The sequence below is a fragment of the Mesoplodon mirus genome (assembly GCF_964341445.2).
Source record: "Mesoplodon mirus genome assembly, chromosome: 3".
NCBI classification, from domain to species: Eukaryota; Metazoa; Chordata; class Mammalia; order Artiodactyla; family Ziphiidae; genus Mesoplodon; species Mesoplodon mirus.
The window spans coordinates 44,055,921-44,076,436 of NC_138978.1; the positions used below are offsets into that span (position 1 = coordinate 44,055,921).

The following is a 20,516-nucleotide window of genomic DNA, read 5'->3' on the forward strand; positions in this document are numbered from 1 at the left end:
TTTTCCAGCTCATTTATCTATTCTTCTGCCTCATTTATTCTGTTATTGATTCCTTCTACTGTATTTTTCATTTCAATTATTATATTGTCCAACTCTGTTTGTTTGTTCTTTAAATCCTCTAGCTCTTTGTTAAATATTTCTTGTTCTTCTTGGTCTGTGCCTCCATTCTTTTTCTGAGATCTTGAATCATCTTTACTATCATTACTCTGAATTCTTTTTCAGGTAGATTGCCTATCTCCACTTTACTTTGTTCTTCTGGGGTTTTATCTTGTTCCTTCATCTGGAACATGTTCCTCTGCTGTCTCATTTTGTCTAACTTTCTGTGTTTGCAGTACCACAGGCTACAAGATTGTAGTCCCTCTTATTTCTAGTGTCTGCCCCCTGGTGGGTGAGGCTGGTCCAAGAGACTTGTGCAGCCTTCCTGGTGGGAGGGACTGATGCCTGCTCACTGGTGGGTGGAGTTGGTGTTGTCCCTCTGGTGGACAGGGCTGTGTCAAGGGGTGTGTTTAGAGGTGGCTATGGTCTCAGGAAGACTTTAAGCAGCCTGTCTGCTGATGGGTGTGGCTGTGTTCCTGCCTTGTTGTTTATTTGGCCTGTGGCATCCCAGCACTGGAGCCTAAGGTCTGTTGGGTGGGGCCAAGTCTTGGCATCAAAATGGTGGCCTCCAGGACAGCTCACATCAGTGAATACTCCCCAGTACCTTTGGCACCAGTGTCGTCCCCACAGTGAGCCACAGCCACCCCCTGCCTCCCTAGGAGACTCTCCAAGACCAGCAAGCAGGTCTGGCCCAGGCTCCTATGAAGTCATTGTTTTTTTCCCCTGGGTCCAGGTGTGCATGAGACCTTGTGTGCATCCTCCAAGAGTGGTATTTCTGCTTTCCCCAGTCCTATGGTGTTCCTGAAATCAAGCCCTGCTGGCCTTCAAAGCCAAATGTTTTGGGGGCTCCTCCTCCTGATGCCAGACTCAAGACTTGGGAGCCAGACATGTGACTTGAAACTCTCACCCTGGGATTTCCAGTGGTGGTCAAGTGGTTAAGACTACATGCTTCCAATGCTGGGGATGCAGGTTCAATCCCTGGTTGGGGAACTAAGATCCCACATGCCATGCAGCATGGCCAAAAATTTTTTTTTAATTAAAAAATATAAAATAAAAAACAAAAAAACAACTCTCACTCCTGTAGGAGAACATTTGTGACATAATTATTTTCTAGTTTGTGGGTCACCCAACTGGTGGGTGTGGGATTTGATTGTATTGCAAATGTGCCCCTCCTACCATCTTGCTGTGGCTTCTTCTTTGTCTTTGGAAGTAGAATATCTTTTATGGTAGGTTCCAGTCCTTTTCTGTCAATGGTTGTTCAGCAGTTAGTTGTGATTTTGGTATATCTGTGAGAGGAGGTGAACTCAGGTCCTTCTACTCTGCCATCTTGTCCTCACCCCCTCCCCAGAGGTGGAATATAGACTCAAGTCCATGTTACTCTCACCCCACTACCCTATTTTTACTTCCACATTTCCTTGGGTTACATGATCTATTCTAGACTAAATTTTTTAGAGTTTTTCCTTTTGTTACATCTCTGGCTTCAAAAGGCCCCTCCCCATGTTTTCTCCCATGCCTCTTTCAATCCCTTGGAAAACTTAGATACTTCTGTACTTTTTTACATTCTTCAAACTATCCTTATGCTTTGGGAGCTTTTTTTGTGGGGGGGAATGGGGTTAAGTAATATGGATTTACCTTTTTGTTTTGTGGTAATTATAGATTCTAATGGATTTGTGAAACTAGTGCAGAGAGATCTTGTATACCCTTCACTTAGTTTCCCTCAAATGCTTCATCTTTCATAATTATAGATTCTAATGGATTTGTGAAACTAGTGCAGAGAGATCTTGTATACCCTTCACTTAGTTTCCCTCAAATGCTTCATCTTTCATAATTATAGTACAGCATCAAATCAGGAAATTTACATTGCTACAATGTGTGTGTATAGTTCTATACCATTTTATCACATGTAATCATCAACACAATCAAGATACAGAATTATGTTACCACAACAAAGCTCTCCCAGATGCTACTCCTTTATGTTACACCCACCCCACCTCCTTCATCATCCTATTATAATATGAATACATAACATCATAATCTACTGGTGTTGACACTTACCAATTTGAGTGAAAAGTGTAGAAACACTTCCTCCTTTTAAGTCCTTTTACCTCTCCACATATAATATGTGTTTGGTATTTCCTCCACATACATTGAAAACATTGGACAATGTTATAATTTTTGCTTTGACATCAAACATAATTTAGAGAACACAGAGAAAAAGGAAATTTTGTATCTACCCATATTTTCACTCTGTTTCTTCCTTTTGGATATTCCAAGAATCCTTCTTTATTATTTCTTTTCTGTTTCAAGAACTTCTTTTACCTATTCTTTTAGAGTAGGTCTACTGGTGACAAATATTCTTGGTTTTTCTTTCATCTAGAATGTCTTGATTTCCCCTTCATGCTTGAAAGACATTTTTGCTAGATATAGAATTCAGGGTTGACAATTCTTTTCTCTCAGCATTTGAGAAACATTATGTCGCTTCCCTCTGGCATATTTCCTCTTATTATTCAACACTTTCAAGATTCTTTCTTTGTGCTTAGTTTCCAGAATTTTGATTATGATGTTTCGTGGCATAGATTTCCCTCAGTTTTTCCTGTTTAGGGTTCACTCAGTCTCTCGAATCTGTAGGTTTATGTATTTTTTTCAAATCTGAGATTTCCTCCATTTAAAACACTTTTTCAGTCCCACTCTCTTCTCTTCTTTTGATTCTAATGACATGAATACTAGATTTATTGTCACATAGGTCTCTGAGGCTCCGTTCATTTTTCTTGGTCTATTTTTTTCTGTATTGTTCAGAATGGGTAACTTCTATTGTTCCATCCTCACATTCATTTATTCTGTCTCTGTTCCCCTGCACTCTGCTATTGATCTCATCCACAAGTAGGTGGTGGAAATCCAGATTCCTCATGTGATCTGACATCATAGGTGAGAGGGGTTCATTACTGACCAGCTGGAATAAAAGTCCCAGTCCTGTACTTTTCTCTGATATGAACTGGTTGGGGGTTTGGAGCAAAAATGGAAGCCTAGGCTCCCCACTCAACCTTTGTTGTTAAGGGAGAAGATGGGCCTACAGGTTTTTTCCACAGTGTTTGGCTAGAGTAGGCAATTATTATCTCAAAGGTTTCTGTCTTACTAGGCTGCCCTTTCCAAGATGGGCCTACAGGTTTTTTCCACAGTGTTTGGCTAGAGTAGGCAATTATTGTCTCAAAGGTTTCTGTCTTACTAGGCTGCCCTTTCCTGTCCTTTGTTTAGCCAGAATAGGCTTTTGGGAAGGCTTGGTTTTTCTCTGTGCCTGTGGGCATTTCCAGGTTGCTGGTTTCTTGAGCAACCATTCTGGCATTTATTAGGCAACAATAAAACCCAGGGTTCTCACCACTATATCATTTGTCAGGTCCTGAGAAACCTTGCCATTCTTCCCTCATCTCTTCACCTTTCAGAGTCGTCTATGATTTTCTCATAAATAATGTGTATAGTTTTTAGCTGTACTTAGTGAAAGAAATAGGGAGAAATGCATCTATTCCATCTTGTCACAGAGCCAGATGTCTGTAATGTCTTGCCTTTTCTTTTTAATGGATATGTATTTATTTTTGGAAACTTGATTTTATGGCATTGCATTAATGCTAATAGACTTAAAATATAAAACTGAAATGAGAACAAAACAACTACAAGGACCATATTACATCTCCTAAATTAGTCATTTTTTTTTCAATGTCAATTCTTAATGCTGTCCAGATTGCAGTAAAACTGATAGAGTGAAAGACCAATATGATAATAACATATTCATATTGAATATGAATATTCATATTGAATATGTGAAAGACCAATATGAATATAACATATTCTGAGAGCACGCATATCAGGAGCTTATAATCATTAACTCTGCAATCTCTCTCTTAGGAACTGATTCTAAAAAATAATTTAATAAATGTAAATCTATATAATAGTATCTACTTTAGAAAAACAGTATATAGGCAGTCTAAATGACCAGCAATAGGAATATGACACAGTAACTTGTGATACTGAAAATGGTAAAACATTCTCCAAATATGGTATAATGAACATTAGGATCAAACATGAGAAACTGCTTTGATATAATGTTAAATGAAAAGGACAGAATACAAATGGGTATATATATTTGATTGTTTCCATGGAAATAAACTAAAAAGGAAAATGCAATATTAAAAGTAATTGTTAGGTTTAGTGCAGGGATAATGGATTAATTCATTTATTTAACAAACATTTATTGAGTACATACTATGTGTCAGGCACAGTTCTAGATGCTAGGGATACAGAAGTGAATTTTTAAAAGTTTTTTAAAATATTTATTTATTTATTTGGCTGTGCAGGGTCTTAGTTGTGGTATGCCAGATCTTTAGTTGCCGAGTGTGGGATCTTTAGTTGCAGCATGCAGGCTCTTAGTTGCAGCATATGGGATCTAGTTCCCTGACTAGGGATCGAATCCAGGCCCCTTGCATTGGGAGCATGGAATCTTAACCACTGGACCACCAGGGAAGGCCCAGAAGTGAATTTTTAAAATGACAAAAATTGCTATCCTCATGGTGTTTACTTTCTAATAGGGGGAGAGGTCACTAATAAAATAAATCATACATTATAGTTTCTTAGATGGAAATAAGTCCTACATAGAAAAATAAAGCAGGGAAAGAGGATAAGTATATGGGGGGTGGGCAAGAGGATGTAATTTCATTTTAAGTATATGACTTATTTGTTTTACAAATTATTAATTCATGAATTTGTAATTTTTCAAAAATATTATTTTGTAACAATAGAGTAAAGCACCATTATTTCAGGAAAAAAATCATTAATTTCAAAATTTTAGACATTTTTTGACAAGAATAAAGCTAAAATTATCATTATGTTAAGAATAGAGAATATAGATCTATTGCTTATTTGTACATAACTCTATCACTGCATTTAATTCAAAAGAATATTTTAACCGTTTGTTTACTTGCTGTCTATCTCATGGGCTTGTATCTCTTTCCTCCATTTTTGTAGCCAAACTTTTGAAAGAACTGTCCATAATTATGGTCTCCATTTCTTCACACTTTCTCTATCCCCCAACTCACACAGTCTGGCTTGAACTCTCACCACATCACTAAAAGTATACTCACCAAAGTCTCTAACAACCTCCATGTCACTACAGACATTGAGCATTTAAAACCTTAACTATCTTTGACCCCTCAGTAGCAGTTGGCAGTGTTAGCCACTCCTTTTTGTCTCCTCGGTTTGATGACACCACAGTTTCTTGGTTTTTTTCCTACTCTCTGGCCGGTCCCTCTCATCTTCTTTTGTGCTTCTCATCCTCTTCCTGACCTTTAAATGGGGATTTCTCAGAGCCCTGTCCTAATCGTCTCTTTTCACTACATATGACCTCCCTGAGGGATCACATCTGTTCCCACTGTTCTGGTTATCATCTACAGGCTTATGACTTCTAAATCTGCACCTCCATATTCATGTCTTGAGTTGCTTATCAATATACCCTATTGCCTACTTGACATCTCTGCTTAGATATCTCCCAGGCACTTCTAGCTAAATGATTCCAAGGCGAAGCTCATCATATCCCCTATCCAACCAAATCTGCCAAAATTGTCTCTTGTCCCATGGCCCCTATCTTCAGTAAATGGCACCACCATCCCTTCTGTTGCCTATTCCAGAAAACTTGGGAGTCATGCAGGACCCCCCCACACCCACCTTATTTTACCCGCCACAGCTTGTCAATCACAGACAAGTTTATTCAACTTCTGTTAACCCTCAAATCCATCCACTTGTTTTCATCACTACTGTTACCACTCTAATCCATCATTGGCTTAAGGTATTGCAAAAAATCTCTAAACAACTGTCTTCCTCTCCAAGATATTCTCTATTCAGAAACAAGACTAATCTTTCTAAAGTGCCAATCATGTCCTGCTCTTTGTTAAGCCCTTCAATTTCTTTACATTGCCCTCAGAATCAAGTCCAACTCTTTATCTCCGTTTACAAGTCTCACCTCAGTTTCACTCACACCTACCTCTCCAGACTTTCTCCTTAGAATTTCATGCTCCAATCACATTGGCCTTTCTTTGTTCATCAAAGATGTAATGTTCTGTTTCAACTCTTGGCCTCAAACACGTTCTATCACTTCACACATACCTCCACCCACTATGATGTAACTTTTATTCATCTTGCAGCTCTCAGCATAAATAACATTCTTAAGGAAGGTCTCTTGTCCTTGAAGCAGTCTAAGTCTTAAGTGCTATATAGCATGCTGAATAGTTTCCATGCATGCTGAATTACCCCCTGTTTTAGCAGTTATCACATTTATCAAAAGTTACATATTTAATGTCTAGCCCTGTAGACTATGAGCTCTATGAGAACAGTAATCATATTTCTCTTGTTTTATTCCAATACCTTACATAATTCCTGGTCCATTGTAACTACTTAACATTTATTGACAAGCTTAAGGAAGGAATAAAAGAATAAAGGAAGGAAGGAGAAAGGGAAGGAAAGAAGGAATAACACTCATTCAGTCAGTCTTGGGTGAGACAGAGGAAAATAAATGTATTGAATTAATAAGATCCTTGAGGCTTTAAAAAGTATTTACACATCCATTTCACATTTATTTATCATAACAACTCCGTAAGAAAGTATTATTATGCACTTTTTACAGTGAGGAAACTGAGGCTCATAAAAGAGGTATCATGGCTCATCAAGTTATATCTTGCATTTGGAATCCCATTTCCTTAATTTTGTTCTTGTCCAATTTCCTCAAGATCTAGCTGAAATACCACCTGCCCCAGAAGCTTCTTCCTTTCTCCCCAAGTCCTAATAGTATTATTTTCTTCATCTCTAATCCACAGCACATTTTATATACCTCCCTAGTGGTCTTTAGTACAATGCTTCTTACATTGTGCCTATTTATGTTTCTGTTTCATTTAAACCCCTAAAAAATAAAATTTTAAAGATATAATCCAGGTCATATTCATATTTATCACCCCAGTACCTAGCATAAAGTTAGATGCTCAATAACAATGTGTTACATGAAAGCTACATCTTAGATTTAGTCCAATCTCCTCAATCTACTACAATGGACAAATCAATCAGAGAAGTTTCAGATCTACCAAAGGCCACACAGCTGCATGCTACACCCTGCTTCTTTGTGTACCCTTCTCTACCCTTTCCATGCATGGAATATGGGAGGAACAGTAAAGGTGGAGTCCTGAGGTCTCTAGCTAATGCTACCACTTACTAGCGGTGTAAATATCCTAGGTTTAATTTCTGCATAGGTGATACAAGTATCGGCTGTTTTGTAACGCTGGTTTCCAACAGTGTCTAGCACATAGAAATTTCAGCCTTTGACAATATTAAAAAATATTAATCAGTTATTGTTGAAAAAACTTCATGCTACAGAGTCCCAACAACCCTATAAGTCTAATATGTAAACAGAATTAGAATGAACTAAAATAGGCAGAAGACTTCTGAATCTTTCAGTTTCTCCACTTTGCTGCTAGGTATGCTGATTTTATCTCCTCAAGGCAGAAGAACCTTGAGTGGCCATATATTTATTTGCATAATGGTCTCTTAGTTGCTTCTTTTGCTTGTTTGCTTTCTACAACTAATTGATTACCCGACCCATGCTAAGTCCTGAAGGCATCTTTGCTTGGAATCAGTTACAGCCCTCTATGACAGGTGAAGACGAATGTTTATTTCACCTTGAAAATGTGAAGAACGTTTATTTTCCCAATTTGGTATATATTTCATCCAGGAAATTTAGGGCTTTTAATGTTTGTCATGAGGTAAGAATATTTCCAAGGCCTATTTGTAATATTAAAGTAGGTAAAGCCCCTAGACAAGAAAAGTATCCACTATTTCTCCTTTTATTATGGTGGTTGCCCTGGTATTGGGAAAACTAGAATTAGGAAGACACTAGAGAAGACATGAGATCTGTATAGCATTTGTCAGCCTTGAGTCAGGACACTGTTTAGAATTCTAAATTGTGGAACTCCATAGGACCAGTAAAATCTAATAATCTGAGAGCTAAACAGTCATATCACTTCTTATGGTACCCTGGGTACATTTAGGATGATGATTACTGGAAGATAGGTTCTCATACTGGGAATGAACAAAGGAATGGAAGAAAGTCCTAGGCAGAAAGCACCAAAGGGACACAAAGGATCTTCAGAACAAACCAGTAGAAAGAAGGGTAACAATTATGGCCTGCAGAGATCAGTGAATAAAATTCTAAAATGAAAGTTCTCTTTGGGAACAGATCGTTTCTGTCACATCCATCCTGTATATGCCTAATATCTATAGTGCATAGCACATTAAGGTGCTCAATAAAGTCCTATCAAGTAAATAAATATCCAAATGTCTTGCTTGAGGAAAGGGGGAGTGTGAAGGAAGGTAAAAAGCTTTCCATCCAAAGTCAGGTTATGGTAAAGCAAAAAAACGGGAGATTAGACATATCAACGACTTGATTTACTCTGGTACCTCGTGCCTTATTGGCTTCAAGTACAACAAACTTGGTTCTGAAATTTTAAACTCTTTTTAGACGATTAGAGAAGCCCAGTGACTGGATAACAGAGGCTGCTGAGAGCCCACCAACATTGGATAAGAATGCTAACTTAATTCTAAGGCATTATAATATAAATAAAAAGACTCATTAAAATTTCAAAAGCTTGTCAAGAGCCCTGACAGAGAGGACCCAAACGGTACTCCATGAGAAACAAAACAAAACAAAATGAAATAATTAAGGCAAAAGGATTTTCAAAAGCACACAAAAAGAGAAGACTCCAGAACTGAACACTTGAGGAAACCAAATGATGATTATTGCTGTTATGTAAGATCCCAACACAGAGCCTGGTAAAAGAAGTACAATGTTATTTTAAGGCCCTTGTGAGCAGATCAACAGTGATATCCTTCGTTGACAAGGTTTGAAGCACCTATTGTCCACTCAGGCCGAATTCAGAGACTCAAAGCAAAGGCCTACCCCTTGTTCAGATCCCAATGTCAAAAGGAAACTGAGGAACAGCAGTATAGTTAACTTGATTTAGTAAAGTGAAAAGCAGGCCCAGGAAGATATTTTTATCTTTTAATAAGGAGTTTTCACTATCATCATCAAATGCCTACACTTTTACAAACCTGAGCTTCTCAGCCCAGCATTTATAGAAAATTGTCAAGTATCTTTTCTACATAAAAGCACAATTCAATATTTATGAATTGCTAGCTTTCTATAAATATAGGTACTTGGAGATGATCTTCTCACTAGTCATTAATATTTGAACAGGTATCAAAGCTAGAATAATATTAACAATTCCTGGAATTTGTATAGTATTCTACATAATACTATCAATAATTGATGACATTTATTGAGCACTAAGCAAGTGCCAGGCACTTTACATGTAAATTCTCATCATGAATTCAGTTCAATTCAAAAGCATTCACTTAACAGCTACTGTGTGACAGATGAATAACACCTGGTTTCTGTCTTTAAAGACCCTCATTTTGGTGCAATCAATGTTGAATGAATACATGAATGAATGGATGAAGAAATTAATTGGTTTGAATGTCAGTGTGGGATAATAACAATAACACACGCTCCTCCCCATACTATCTATGGTCATGAGAAAGTATTTAACCTACCTTAGCCTCAATTTCTTCATCTGTAATATAGGGGTATTTAAAATCTCCCTTGCAAAAATTTTGTGAGACTAGTAACAGCAAATATTAAACATCTGCCAAAGAGCGGGCTCTCTCAGTAAGTGACAGTAGTTATTATTAACATCATTATCATCATCATCATTACTATTATTAAGTAATCCTATACAACTGTCTTCATCCACACTATAGCAAGGGGACAAATAGAACTTTAACATCCAAAAAACTCACATAACATCTATACAGAACACCACAACAAACAAGCAAACCAAGGGATATCTTCTAAACTGTAGCTCCTGATGTCCTCCTAGGTTACTGTACAATATGTATGCCCAGGTTAGAAAAGAAAGGAACGGGATCAACTTAATTATGCTTCCAAATATATCATGATAAAAAGCAAACAGAACAGGGAGTTTATCAAATAACAGACTGTACTTTCCTGCATAATAGAATGTTAGTGACTCCAAACATGGGACCATGTTTTCTATTCCAACATTCTCAAAGAGCAGTAGCTAGAGCCCAGATAATGGCCATCCAGAAACTCATCTAACTCTTCTTAGTGCCAGTGAGACTAAGCCCTAGCCATAGAGCAGATAAACTTGAGCCCTGGGTCAAATTCCCCAGTCAGAAGGAGGTCCCATTCTGTGGGTCACTTACCATTTTGGTCTGCTGGTAGATTTCACCATAGGGGCCATCCCATCTCTATAAAGACTTTTAGTTTTGCTGAAGTTAACAATGTTGAAAATGACTCTCTGAAAAAGAAAGAGGGAAAAGTTTATCAGAAGACTATGCTATTCAAGTTGTCACTTCCTGATAATTAGGACTGGAAGTAATAAGCAGGGTTATAGGAAACCATATGGACTAACTACCCACATAGTGAGGATAAATGGCATTCACAGAAATTCAATGTGTTTCTGCTAGCTTATCTGCTAGCTTAACATAGTAGTTAAGAACCCAGACTCTAGAACCTGGAAGCCTGAGTTTTAATCCCACTCTACCACTCTCAATGCGTGACTTTGCCAAGCTACTAAATCTTTCTGTGCCTCAGTTTCCTCATCTGAAAAATTGGGATAATAATGGCACCTAGAATTACTGATGTGAATTAAATAATTTAATAAATGTACAGTGTTTGGAACCATGCTTGGTGCATAGTGAAAGCTATATAAGTTTTAGTTATCATTATTAATTGTGCCCTCTCTCTAGGTTCACCTAGAATTTCCATGGAAATGAATAATATTATAATTATAGTAACAGTAGTGCGTTTGAAGTTCAACAAAACTAAAGATAACAACTTAGTGCAAAATTGAAACTAAAAATTTTGTAACTGCTCAGCACCCCTTTGATTAGAACTAAAGGATATATGTCTGCTCCCCCTTTGTTATCTTCTGCTAGGGGCCAGGAGTACTGAGCTCAACCCTAATCTCAGTATCAATTTATAAGAGCACAGACACTTGGGTGAGCTCCTTCCCTCTCTGGTTCCCACTTTTAAAATTGGGGGAGTGGAATGTTTTAGATGACTAAAACCCTTCCAGAAGGGTAGTATATTTAAAAGATATCAGGTCTTTGTTTTACTAAACAGCTTTGTCACAAGTGGGGAGGAGAGATTGGGAAAGAAAAGAGAACTGGGGTTAAAAGACATTAGATGACCACTGAAATAGTCCAAAGGAGAGAGGATGATGTTCAGGGCAAGGGCAGCCTGAATAGTCAGAGAAAATGAAAAGCTTGCAAGAGGTTAACCATAGGCTGGCTTTTCTATCCAGAGGCAGTGGAAGACAGAAGCATCAAAATTCATGTATTATTTCATTGAAAAAATGTTTATTGTGTGAGGTATTTATGTCAAGTGCCAGAAGTTTTATACACTTAATTTTTAAAAAATATTCTCTTAATATTATAATAAAAATATTAACATCTCCATTTTACAGATGTGGAAACTGAGGTTCAGAGATATTAACTAACTTGTCTTGAGCCATGCAATTAAAAGATGGAGAATTGATATTTGAACCCAAGGGATAAAAAAGTTAAGATATCCAAGATCTCTACCCTTGAGTTACTCACTAAGGTTCAAATGCCATAAATCTAACCAAGTCTGTTTTCCAAAATAAGGGCAAAAATAAATATAAATATAGTGGCAATTTTTCAAGCCTTTAAAATTTCATTTTCCTATAAAAATAGAAAATCAAAACCATTTCCTCTGGCCTCATATTTTGGTCTACAATAAAATGATTTGTTCTATGAAATAAATTCTTAGGAATAACTCATGTTTTCCTTTCTCCTCAGAGACCTAGCCATTGACCCCATCTCCAGGCATTTCAGTTTCAGAACTCCTTTCAGTCATTAAATTAAGTCATCAAGAATGTCCAAGACTATTCCATTATTAATAACTTGGACCTGCCTGTTGTCAGTTCAATTACTTCTGCCAGGGTCTTGGCTACTGTCTGTTTTAAGAAAATCAATATCAAGGGGACAAATGGCCTTTGAACCTCACAGGGCTTAATCCCCCTTTTTTCTTCTGAGATTCCAGGTGTCAGATCCATCTCCAGTGAACCTGGAAGCCATGGTGCACTTTCAGGATCTAGACTAATGCTAAATGCAGGGGGAAATCTAATACAGAAATAATGTGCATATGTGAAGTTGGAATAAAGAAATTAAAAAGTAGAATATTTATTGATCATTCATATCCTAATACATGCCAGAAATTTTCTCAGGTGTTTAAAATATGCTATATTATTTAGCTTCTCTATCCATAAACAAAAGTTATTTTAGCCCAATTTTAGACATGAGGAAATTGAATCTAATAAAGGCTACCTGGCTAACCCCTCCCCCCCCCATCCCAGAACTATTAACTGGTAGAGCTAGGACTTAAATCTTAAGTGTCTGGACAATAAGCATGCCTTTTTTTCCCCCTTTGGTTGCACGTCTTGCAGGATCTTAGTTCTTAGTTTCCCAACCAGGGATCCAACCCAGACCCTGGCAGTGAAAGTGCAGAGTCCTAACCACTGGACTGCCAGAGAATTCTTGAACACAGTCTTTTATTATTCTCCACCTGTGCATTTTTAAAAATGTTTTCTAGCTTACTTAGTAAGGCAGCATGTGGTTGTGAGAATCAAAGGTATTTAGAAGTAAGCAGTGCAGGAAATCTTGGCTTTCCATATTTTCTAGTTATTTGTCAGTTATTTACTCAAAATACATCAGATGAAAGTGTATCCATGAGGTAATGGTAACAGCAACAACTATAAAATAGCAACTTCTGAGACTTTCTATGCACCAAATTCTAAGTTAAGCACCCATAGTTTCAGTGTTTTGTGTATTAGAATCACCTGGATAGCTTTTAAGTACTAGAGGTGCCTGGACCTCACCGCAAGCTGATATCTGATGCATTATCTCACTTGTTTTGAGGATAATGAACTTTTTGAGACAGGAACTATTTATTACCTCTTATTTATGGATAAGACAAGTGGTATTGAGATTAAGTAAATTAAAATTACATAATAGTTAATAGTAGAGCTAGAATTTAAACCAAGTCTACTGACTCAAGAGAATAAGATCATTGACTTTCCAGATAGATACACCTGAGACTGAAATCCAGTCCCCCATTGGTTCTGTGAGCTTAGGCAAGATGATTACTCTTTTTTGATATTGATTTAAAAATCAATCTGGAATTCAGATGATAATACCATCCTAACAAAGTTGTTATAAAAATCTGTGAGATTACATAAGTAATCACCTGTCACATTGCATCTGGATAAGAATGGGTATTCACTATTTATTGAGATTTTCCCCCTTATCCTCAATGAAACTGGATCTTTTAGTTCTTTACAGCTTCCTTCCTTCCTTCCTGCCTTCCTGTCTTCCTGCCTTCCTGCCTTCCTTCCATTATTTATTTTTCTCTCTTTTCTCTATTTAAAATTTTAATCCAGGCTTCTTGTTTCAGTAATATGATGCTCTATATTGAAACTTTGCAAATGGTGACCTGTAGCACAAGCTCTCAAGGTAGCCATGTGTGAGGTCTGGAGCTCTGCCCATCCTTAGTAAGGGGGTCATGGTGCTATGGAGGAGTACAAGAGCTCCATTCCAGGTGTAGGCCAAGGAGTGGTCCAGTGTTGCTGAGGGTGTAATGAGAAGCCTGCATGCAGTCCCAGACAGCAGCCTTGATTCTCTGTCTTCCCATATATCCAATAATTCTGTCCAGTCAGGAGTAAATTTTCTACTTAATGGTGTCCAAGTTAGTCCCAAGGACTATTCTAAATAGGCATGCACATTCTGCAAATTAGAGGGTCATCATTATTCTAAAATGTTTCATTATCTTTTTTTTTTTTTTTTTTTTTTTTTGGGGTACGTGGGCCTCTCACTGTTGTGGCCCCTCCCGTTGCAGAGAACAGGCTCCGGACACGCAGGCTCAGCGGTCATGGCTCGTGGGCCCAGCCTCTCTGGCATGTGGGATTCTCCCAGACCGGGTCACGAACCCATGTCCCCTGCATCGGTAGGTGGACTCCCAACCACTGCACCACCAGGGAAGTCCCATTATCTTAAATCATTGTAGTATTGAAAGTTTGGTTAGATTTTAACATCACTTGTTTTTCACAAGAAATTTCAACAGTTCAATTATGAATAAAAAAAGGAGAACTGTTAGATACTTTAACATAATTTCATATGGTTTAAATATTTGAACAGTTTAAAAATTTTATCATTTTATTGTGTGAACAGTTTCTCTTTAATGGCTGACTCTTAAGACTTTGAATAGATCATCATTGAAAACTCTTGATCAGGAATTGCATATATCCATTTCAGAAGTCAAAACCTCATATAAAAATGGAATGTTCATGGACAAAAACTCAAGTGTTTCAATTAAAAATTTGAAGATTAAAAAAATTTTAGCATTTGATATCCTCTGTATATATTTTTTGTTTCATTTAAAAATTATGTGTTAATTTTTTTTCACCAAGCTTCATATGGTCATCTTCCAAACATTCCCCAGGTATTCCAAAATTCAGCATAGATATCATCTTCCCTAAGTGTACACATATTATTTTCTCTATGTGCCTGGGTGTGAAAAAGGTTGGAAAATACTGCTCTGGATAATCTTTCGCAAACTCCTAGAAATTACAGGATATTTAAGAACATTATTTACATGAAGAACTCCTAATAAATAAAAAGAAATCCATAGATGCCAGAAAAATAGAGGTGCAGAAGGTAGGTCACTGGTCTTGGTATCTAAGAAATTAGATTTCTAACATCTATGCAAGGATAGCAAACGAGGCCTTGAATCTGCATGAGGCAGGATATCTGACATGAGATGCCTTCACAAATTTAGGACCCTCACAACGATATGGTATTAGTGGAACTGTGGTATAGAAATAAATCATTCACTAGCAATGGGGGATAACAAAGATGCATGCCTATCTATTCATAGATTTGGGAAAGAAAAAGTAATTTTAAAACATGGGCCAGACATTTTGAGGTTTGGGTTGGAATTTACATTACCTGCTTGGTCTTAAGAACCCAGGTAAAGCATTTACAATAAATTTAGTTACAGAAAGATAACCCTGGGAACCTGGTCAAAACAAGAAAAAAAAATCACTTTGAATGCACACATTTTCAGTCCGGGCACACAGAATTTCCATAATGAAGTCCTAAAGAGGTCAAATTTTCATATAAATTTATAAAACATACAAGAAAACAATACACACTAAAAGTGAGAACCAGCAGAGAAATAGATAACTGAATCAGACCACAAAGAACTTCAGGTCATAAAACTATATGGTGAACTATAAAGAAAGCATTTTTTTAAATGATTAAAAAGTTAAAAGAATGTTTCAAACACATGAGAACAGAACAAAGCACAATAAAACATTTAAAACACCAGAAATAGTCTTGAAAACATTAAAGAAAGCCTTTAGAAATTACAAAAAAAGTAATTAAACTAAAAAATACAGTAGACAGGTTAAGTTTCAGAATGGATGAAATTTCCAAAATTCAACAGAGAGACTTATAAAGAGAGAAAATACAAAAAGGGACAGAGGGGAAATAAATAAAAATATACATCTGATAAGAGTTCTAGAAAGAGAGACAAGAGAAACTGGGAGAGGCAAAATCTACACAGAAAAGGCTGAATATATTCCAGAATTGAAGAAAGACATGAATATTCAGATTTAGGAATCACAAGTCCATCCAAAGCAGGATTTTTTAAAAATCTAGATATAGACACATCATAGTGAAATTACAAAACAACAAAAATGAAGAGCATGTTTTGATAGTAAATCAGAGAAAACAAAAATTACCTACAAAGAAACAGAAGTTAGACTTATGCAAACTTAACACCAGCAACATGAGAGACCAGAAAATAATGGAATAACATTGTCCGAGAATGAAGGTATGATAAATTTTCAGACAAACAAAGCTTAAGATGTTTAGCGGCTTCAGATTCTCAGTGAAGGAGCTACTAAAACATGAATTTCAGAAGATGAAATAAATTGAACATAAAAGGTAAGAATGGCAAGAAGCAACAATGAGCAGAGAAACAAGTAAATCTAAATAAGAACTGAATGAATAAAACTATTATTATAATGGTATTAAATTTTAGGAGTGTTAAAAAGTTTGCACCAAAACACTGGTCAATAAAGCAGATGCGTTTGGGACAGTGGTGAAGAGGAGAGAGGCAAGATCAGACTTAAAGTATTCTAAGGTCTTTGTATGATTCCACAGGAGGACAGGGAAGATAATTAACTTAAAACTTTGTTATAAAATAAGAATGTGGCAATTCAAGAGTAGTCAATACAATAATAGAAACAGGATTTATAAATTCCAAATGAGTAAAAAGAAGATAATACAGAAAACATGATAAATATTATAGAAGATAGGATAGGGGATAAAAAGCAAAGAATAACATTACTTATTGAAAGCTCAAAATAAGATAGTAGAAATAATTCCAAATATCAATAATCACAGATATTGGAAATTGACACATCTCTTTGTTAAAAAACAGATTAGGAAAAAACTCTACACTTATAATCTTTCCCAGAGACATGCATAAAACATAATGGCACAAAAAATTTGAAAGTGAAAGGCTAGAAAAAATATAACATGAAAATATTCACTAAAGGAGAGCAATTTGAGTTACAGCAGTATCAGACAAAACAGACTGAAGTAAAAAAAAAGTAAGGTTAAGGATATAATCACCACATAAAACCAAATATTCTACAGGAAGATATAACAACTTTAAATATGTATGCACCTAATAAGAGTATTAAAATATATAAAACAAAAATTGACAAAACCCCAAGTAAAAATTGACTAATCTACAATGATTAATCTCAGTAACTGATAGTGGAGAAAACCAAATATTCTGAAGGATGTAGAAAATTGTAACCTTCTAATTTGATAAGCTCCATTAAAAGATCACTTATTAAAACCTACAATGTTTCCCACATACACGATTAGGGAACAAACTTTTCTCAAGTAGATGAAGGATAGTTGTAAAAGATTAAGCTTGTACATATGGTCACAAGACAAATCTCAACAAATAACAGAGAATTAATACTCTTCTAAACACAACCGCTCACTTTTGAGTCATAAAATCATATATCTTTTACAAAAAGTTGACAAAAAACTGTCAACATTTTGAAATTTTATATATATTCTTAATTTTTCATGTATCAAAGAAGAAATAATGATGAAGAGTAGAAAGTATTTGAAATTGGTTGATTAATTCACCACTACATATCAGAGCATGTGTCATAAAGTAAAAACATTAAACAGAGAAATTAAATTTTAGTCTTATATGCATACACTAGAAAAGAATAAAGATTGGAAAAGAAAGTGTGAAAAAGAAATGAAGGAAATGATAGGAAAGATCAATAAAATTAAAAGATGGTTTTTTGAGAAGATAAACAAATTTGATAAACCATTAGCCAGACTCATCAAGAAAAAAAGGGAGAAGACTCAAATCAATAGAATTAGAAATGAAAAAGGAGAAGCAACAACTGACATTGCAAAAATACAAAGGATCATGAGAGATTACTACAAGCAACATTATGCCAATCAAATGGACAACTTAGAAGAAATGGACAAATTCTTAGAAAAGCACAAACTTCTGAGACTGAACCAGGAAGAAATAGAACATATAAACAGACCAATCACAAGCACTGAAATTGAAACTGTGGTAAAAAATCTTCCAACAAACAAAAGCCCAGGAACAGATGGCTTCACAGGCAAATTCTATCAAACATTTAGAGAAGTGCTACCACCTATCCTTCTCAAACTCTTCCAAAATATAGTAGAGGAAGGAACACTCCCAAACTCATTCTATGAGACCACCATCACCCTGATACCAAAACAAGACAAAGATGTCACAAAGAAAGAAAACTACAGGCCAATATCACTCATGAACATAGATGCAAAAATCCTCAACAAAATACTAGCAAACAGAATCCAACAGCACATTAAAAGGATCATACATTGTAATCAAGTGGGGTTTATCCCAGGAATGCAAGGATTCCCCAACATACACAAATCAAACAATGTGATACACCATATTAACAAATTGAAGGAGAAGAAATATATGACCATCTCAGTAGACGCAGAAAAAGCTTCTGACAAGATTCAACACCCATTTATGATAAAAGCCCTCTAGAAAGTAGGCATAGAGGGAACTTAACTCAACATAATAAAGGCCATATGTGACAAACCCACAGCCAATATCGTTCTCTATGGTTAAGAAATGAAACCATTTCCCTAAGATCAGGAAAAAGACAAGGTTGTCCACTCTTAGCACTGTTATTCAACATAGTTTTGGAAGTTTTACCCAGAGCAATCAGAGGAGAAAAAGAAATAAAAGGAATCCAAATTGGAAAAGAAGAATTAAACTCTCACTGTTTGCAGATGACATGATACTATACATAGAGAATCCTAAAGATGCTACCAGAAAACTACTAGAGCTAATCAATGAATTTGGTAAAGTAGCAGGATACAAAATTAATGCACAGAAATTGCTTGCATTCCTATACATTAATGATGAAAAATATGAAAGAGAAATTAAGGAAACACTCTCATTTACCACTGCAACAAAAAGAATAAAACAGCTAGTAGTAATCCTACCTAAGGAGACATAAGACCTGTATGAAGAAAACTATAAGACACTGATGAAAGAAATTAAAGATGACACAAACAGATGGAGAGATATACCATGTTCTTGGATGGGAAGAATCAACATTGTGAATATGACTATACTACACAAAGCAATCTACAGATTCAATGCAATCCCTGTCAAACTACAAATGGCATTTTTCACAGAACTAGAACAAAAAAATTCACAATTTGTATGGAAACAAAAAAGACCCCGAATAGCCAAAGCAATCTTGAGAAAAAAACAGAGCAGGAGGAATCAGTCTCCTGAGCTTCAGACTATGCTACAAAGCTACTGTAATCAAGACAGTATAGTACTGGCACACAAACAGAAATATACAGCAATGGAATAGGAGAAAAAGCCCAGAGATAAACCCATGCACATATGGTCACCTCATTTTAGATAAAGGAGGCAAGAGTATACAATGGAGAAAAGGCAGCCTCTTTGAAAAGTAGTGCTGGGAAAACTAGACAGCTACATGTAAAAGAATGAAATTAGAACACTGCATAACGCCATACACAAAAATAAACTCAAAATGGATTAAAGACATCAATGTAAGGCCAGACACTATAAAATTCTTAGAGGAAAACATAGGCAGAACAGTCTATGACATAAACCACAGCAAGATCCTTTTTGACCCACCACCTAGAGAAATGGAAATAAAATAAAAAATAAACAAATGGGACCTTATGAAACTTAAAATCTTTTGCACAGCAAAGGAAACCATAAACAAGATGAAAAGACAGCCCTCAGAATGGAAGAAAATATTTGCAAATGAAGCAACTGACAAAGGATTAATCTCCAACATTTACAAGCAGCTCATGCAGCTCAATATAAAAAACAAACAAACAATGCAATCCAAAAATGGGCAGAAGACCTAAATAGACATTTCTCCAAAGAAGATATACAGATTGTCAACAAACATATAAAAGGATGCTCAACATCATTCATCATTAGAGAAATGCAAATCAAAACTACAATGAGGTATCACGTCACACAAGTCAGAATGGCCATCATCAAAAAATCTACAAACAATAAATGTTGGACAGGGTGTGGAGAAAAGGGAACTCTCTTGCACTGTTGGTGGGAATGTAAGTGGATACAGCCACTATGGAGAACAGTATGGAGGTTCCTTAAAAAACTAAAAATAGAACTACCATACAACCCAGCAATCTGACTACTGGGCATATGCCCTGAGAAAACCATAATTCAAAAAGAGTCATGTACCACAGTGTTCACTGAATCTCTATTTACAATAGCCAGGATATGGAATCAACCTAAGTGTCCATCAACAGATGAATGGAAAAAGAAGATGTGGCACATACATACTATGGAATATTACTCGGCTATGAAAAGGAATGAAATTGGGTCATTTGTAGAGATGTGGATGGACCTAGCGACTGTCATACAGGGTGAAGTAAGTCAGAAATGGAAAACAAATATAGTATATTAATGCATATATGTGGAATATAGAAAAATGGTATAGATGACCTTATTTACAAGGCAGAAATAGAAACACACACGTAGAGAACAATTGTATGGATACCAAGGGGGAAAGGGGTGGGGTGGGAGGAATTGGGAGATTGGGACTGACACATATACACTATTGATACTATGTATAAAATAGACACCTGAGGGGAACATACTG

At 36.2% G+C, this 20,516-nt stretch overlaps 1 protein-coding gene across 1 annotated transcript in view; it reads right to left on the minus strand.

Moving 5' to 3' along the window:
- AGBL4 (AGBL carboxypeptidase 4) overlaps positions 1 to 20,516 on the minus strand; it is a gene marked incomplete at both ends in the record, with an annotated part of 1,397,496 nt that overhangs the window by 733,562 nt on the left and 643,418 nt on the right. The window contains one exon of the mRNA XM_082613081.1: positions 10,405 to 10,499. Coding sequence (XP_082469207.1) covers positions 10,405 to 10,499 — 95 coding nt within the window. The remainder of the gene's footprint in view (positions 1 to 10,404; positions 10,500 to 20,516) is intronic.